The 5,539-nt window shown below is 41.3% G+C and overlaps 1 protein-coding gene across 1 annotated transcript in view; it reads right to left on the bottom strand.

The window, feature by feature from the left end:
- Positions 1 to 5,539, bottom strand: part of PIEZO2 (piezo type mechanosensitive ion channel component 2) — a gene marked incomplete at its 5' end in the record, with an annotated part of 291,899 nt that overhangs the window by 223,731 nt on the left and 62,629 nt on the right. Inside the window, one exon of the mRNA XM_037733350.1 lies at positions 3,708 to 3,750. Coding sequence (XP_037589278.1) covers positions 3,708 to 3,750 — 43 coding nt within the window. The remainder of the gene's footprint in view (positions 1 to 3,707; positions 3,751 to 5,539) is intronic.

The raw sequence follows: 5,539 nt of genomic DNA, 5'->3' as shown, positions 1-5,539 counted from the left end.
AAAAAAAAAAAAAAAAAAAAGATGTATTTGTCTCAAATGTCATGTTGAGATAAAAGCACCATGAGACTGCAACCCACCAATGACATCCCCCCATGGAGGTGAGCTGCTTCATAGAGTTGTCTGTTCTCCTCATCAGATTTTGCAGGAGTGAGAAAGAAAGATTTGTTGTATTAAGCCACCAAGAATTCGGGCCATTTTAGCTCCAAAGCTTTTTGGTTTCAAAGCCACCCTCACTGATTACACATGATTAGCACAGACAGGGTGTCCATAAATTTACAAAACCATGCCCGCCCACCTGGCATCACTATCCTAGACTAATAAATGACTGTGATTTGGAAATATTTATAATTGTAAGCTTAGAAAATCTGCACAGAAAGGTGAGCTGATTGAAACCAAAATATGTTAGGCACAGGTTCTTTTTTCTATAATAAAAAACAATTAAGTCTGCTTTTGTTATGTAGCTGTCAATAATGTGGTACCAGGAGTGGGAGGTGACTGAGAAGATACACAAACCTACATTACAAGATTTCCTTCCTGGATAACAGCACACTTCTGTAATGAAGTCCTAAAATAAGCTAGTAGCCCCACAGAGGGAAAATGTGATTGTTCGTAAGGAGAAAATGACATATTATCATGAGTTCAGCCACATAAACTGTGACTATGTGTATTTATCTTGAGACAATGCATATAATCACATGGTTTCCAGAGATGACTTAACAGCATCTCAGGGGAGGTCCACCACTATCACATCTAGTGTGACTGTAGGGAGGGTAGGCAGGGCAGGTCCTCTAGGTCTTCCTTTCAGTTACATAATGCACAACAGAAAGCGTCTTTGCCTTTTTTATTCTCAGAGAAAAAGTTTTGCAGCTTTAGCTGACTCAGTTACTTCTTTTCCTTTAGATGTGATCCCTTTAAAATAATCTGCTGGCAAGCAGGTTGATGGATGAACCTCAAAGAAGAACATAGTGATGAAAGGATCAATAGCTTTTACAATTGCTTTAAAGAACCAGGTAGCCGTATTTAAGATATAATTGGAATTCCCCTCTAAGAGAAAGAACAGGCTAAACCTGAGACGAAGAAAGACAAGCCATGTATAATGGTACTGCTGACACTTAGTCTTTGCAACTGTAAATGTACAAGAACCCCAAAGATCACTATCTGTCCTATATTTTAAGACACTTGTTGCAATGCACAGAATACTGTCGGCCGTTAAATGAGAAAACATGAGATGACATGGGAAAACACAGGATAACATGTTAAGACATCTAAAGACCAGAATGATCGCCAAAGACCCTCAATGGACACATACTATAAGTACTGAAAAGTAATGGCTGAAACTATAGGCTCAAAACTAAACATACGCAAGAATGCCATGTGTTATGGTGTTAAAAGCTCAGTCTTTGGAACCAGGTAAACCTGGAACTGTTAGGGTGGCTGTGTGGCTGTGACTGTATGGGTAGCCTATGTGGTTTCTTCAGGAGTTTTTCCTGGAAGGCAATGACCAAAGTCTACAAGTGGAGGTCAATAAGTGACAGTCAGCACCAAATCCTGCCTGCTACCTATCTTTGTAAATAAAGTTTTAGTGAAATATTGCTACACCTACTGTCTATGGCTGCTGGGTGGAAAGGCTGAGCCAAGGGGAAGCAGGGGAAGAGCTTGGGCCATCTAGCTGTACCAGAAACACGAAAACTATAGACGGGCGGGTCTGTGTCAAAAGGACAAGAAGTCAACACGTTCATGTTCTCAAAGGCTGAACATGAAATAATTTGAATTTACGTGAAACAGGGGATTTAAATAACAAACAATGTTGCAAACAGACAAATCCAGAAAGTAAAGTATTCTGTAAGACAACTGATCTGCTTTCTTCAGAAGTCAATGATGTGAAGAAAAACGAAAGGAAGCTGGAGGGGCTCGGGAGGCACTGATCTAAATCAAGAAGCTTAAGGTCGGGGCTTCTGCAGCATGCTGGTACAACCAATGCAAAGGAAATTTTTGACATGATTAGGAAATGTAAGTATCAACTAGGTATTAAACGATGCTAAAGATTTATTTGTATTTGGTATGATGATGGCACTAAGATTCTGGAAGAAATGGCCCAGATGCATGCTGAGCTATGTAGGGATTAAATGACATAGTATCTGAGATCTTCTTTAAAATGTTTCAGCCAAAAAAAATTAAATAAAAGTAAGTGTGGCAAAGACTTATTGGGGCTGGGGAGCAGACAAGTGACCTTTTTTTGCTATTATCTCTATTTTTGTGTATTTTAAGATGTTTGATAATATGAAGGAAGGATCAAGGGAAAGATGCTTTGGAAAAAGATTTTGCATGGAACTAAAGCTGTGAATATCTTTCCATTCTTTGTCTCAAGTTGGTCTGTGGGATCTGACCATCCAAAATCAACTGCCTGCAAATACCTTAATTATTATGAGCACTTACTGTGATAGCAAACAATGATGGTGCTGATGTGACTGGAAGTGTAGGTAGAGAAATAAATCATCTTTGAATCAATTAACAAATGGCAAAGAAAGTGCTATCACAATGTGTCTGTGATGTGCTATTCACTATTGCTACAGAAGAAATAATGCATTTTCGAGTGTTTTATTATTTCCTTTATGTGCTTTAAGTGCTCTGTCAGCTTGTTCCATACAGAAAAAAATACATTTTCCGTATGATAAAAGGACTAGTCAAAACCTATGTGAATAAAATTAGAGAGTAGAATAAAATTAAAATGACTTTTTTTCTTTTAATAGCTCTATCTACATTCAACATTTGAGATAAGATGTTAAATGCCACTGGTAGAAAGCTGTCCAAAATGCTGCCATTCAAGGCCAAGGGCAGGTAGTTTAAAAACTTCATTGACCGACCAGGTGCAGTGGCTCATGCCTGTAATCCCAGCACTTTGGGAGGCAGAGGTGGGTGGATCACCTGAGGTCAGGAGTTCGAGACCAGTCTCAGCAACATAGTGAAACCCCATCACTACTAAAAATACAAAAATTAGCCGGGTATGGTGGTGGGCACCTGAGATCCCAGCTACTTGGGAGGCTGAGGCAAGACAATTGCTTGAACCCAGGAGGTGGAGGTTGCAGTGAGCCGAGATCATGCCACTGCATTCCAGCCTGGGTGACAGAGCAAGTCTCTGTCTAAAAAAAAAAAAAAAGCAAAAGAAACTGCATTGACCCACCAGCACATTTTCTGATGTTATAATGAATCTATTTTTGTTTCTTTTGGGGAGATGCTGGTGTAGAGATGCTTTTAGCTAAGAACAACATCATCTCAGATTTTCACTTAAGGCTAATAAAATCTAACAATTTTAATAGTTGGGAGGACATCAATACAAATATAAACTTTTCTGTACTAAAACTGTAGAACTGATTATGATATATGAAGTGATGAAGCTAGGAGAGAGTCTACCATTTGCTGGGATTCTCTAATTACATAACTTACCTCGTTTACTGTTTTACAGTTCAAGAAGCGTTTTCACGTTAATTGCTCCACTCCATCTTTATTTCTACTCTGTGTGCAGGCAAGGCTTTATAAAGTAATGCTCTACAAAGAAACTGAGGCTTAGAGGGCAAAATGATGACTTGATCGAGGTCATACAGTTACCGAAAGGGTTGTGACAGGACTATTGATTTATAATTGATAAATTACTTAGAATAAATTGGGACAAGAGTAACTAAAATGGAGGCATGCTAAACATTGCTTACCTTTCAAAGCCGATCTGCCGAAATGTCTTCTCCCATGTTGAGCCTGTAATGGAAGGGAGAAGCATAATCAGTGCACATCAAGGACTCAGGTAGTTTTGTCCAGCTTTTCTGCACACATGCGAGATATATGGTTTTATGTTTGGGTAGGATCACTGGTTTTTCCTCAAATGCTTTACTCCCCACCCCCAGCCTCAGATGGACTTTATAATAGAGTACAGATAATTTAATAAAAAGTCAGCATTTACAGAAGTTGAGTCCACATAGGGTTTTTCTGTGTTTTTCTTTCTTTTTTTTTTTTTTTTTGAGACAGAGTCCCGCTTTGTCGCCCAGGCTGGAGTGCTGTGGTGTGATCTCAGCTCACTGCAACCTCTGCCTCCGAGGTTCAAGCAATCCTCCTGCCTCAGCCTCCCGAGTAGCTGGGATCACAGGTGTCTGCCACCACACTGGCTAATTTTTTGTATTTTTGGTAGAGAGAGGGTTTCATCATGCTGGTCAGGCTGGCTTGAATTCCTGATCTTGTGATCCACCCACCATGGCCTCCCAAAGTGCTGGGATTACAGGCGTGAGCCACCACACCTGGCCGCATAGGGTTTTAAGTGCATATAACCTGCAATGTGGCTGGGCACAGTGGCTCACACTTGTAATCCCAGCATTCTGCGAGGCCAAGGCAGGCAGATCACCTGAGGTTGAGGAGGGAGACCTAGGCATGTGTGGTTCCCTCCCCCTCTGTCATCCACTGTGCATCTCAATAAAAGAGAGAGCAGGCTAGCTGGCGCCTCCTGAATCTCCTTCCTGAAAACAACAGGCTAGTCCTTGGGGAAACTCTCCAGAAGGCACTTTTTTTACTTAAAACAAGATCAAACCGAAACCCTTTCATATGTAATTCCTGAAACTGTGAACAGAGACCTTTTCACATGTGAGTCCTAAAACTATGAACCTAAGATTCTTCCACGTGCAACATCTAAAGTATAAGCTTGGCTGTTAGGCACCTATGTCACCTCGCTCCCAGCTGAAATAAATTCCTTCCTCCTCCTCCTGTATTCAGTGTCTGAGAGATCCTTTCCCACAGCCGCCCCTGCTACAATGTCAGGAGTTCAAGACCAGCCCGGCCAACATGGCAAAACCCCATCTCAACTAAAAACACTAAAATTAGCCAGGCATGGTGGTGGGTGCCTGTAATCCCAGCTCTTGGTAGGCTGAGGCAGGAGAATCATTTGAACCTGGGAGACAGAAGTTGCAGTGAGTCAAGACTGTGCCACTGCACTCCACCTGGGTGACAAAAGCAAAACTCCATTTTAAAAAAACAAAACAACAGCAACAACAAAATCTGCAGTGCGACAGAAATCTCCATGCCAACCCCTCTGGTAAAGCAGTAGGCCACTCCAATCATTCTCTAAAAATCTAAGTGTGCCCTGCTGAGAAGAATCTGAGTGGAACTCTTCTGTTAAGCATAAACAGCTATACATTCTGAAATTCAACTTTTAATTTTGTGAGGCAATCCAGAAAGCCAGGTGACACATCACACACCAGGCCTTTATCTTACCAGTGTAGAAGCACAGAATTCATATTTTCTCTCTATTTTTAGCTAAACATGTTAAATCAGAAGAGCACAAAAATGCTATTCCAACTGATATCAAGAATGATATATCCACTGCCGGGCGCGGTGGCTCACGCCTGTAATCCCAGCACTTTGGGAGCCCAAGGCAGGTGGATCACGAGGTCAAGAGATGGAGACCATCCTGGTCAACATGGTGAAACCCTGTCTCTACTAAAAATACAAAACATTAGCTGGGCATGGTGGTGCCTGCCTGTAATCCCAGCTACTCAGGAGG

Source organism: Cebus imitator, unplaced genomic scaffold, assembly GCF_001604975.1.
Source record: "Cebus imitator isolate Cc_AM_T3 unplaced genomic scaffold, Cebus_imitator-1.0 Scaffold518, whole genome shotgun sequence".
Lineage (NCBI taxonomy): Eukaryota > Metazoa > Chordata > Mammalia > Primates > Cebidae > Cebus > Cebus imitator.
This window is presented reverse-complemented; position numbering and strand designations above follow the sequence as displayed.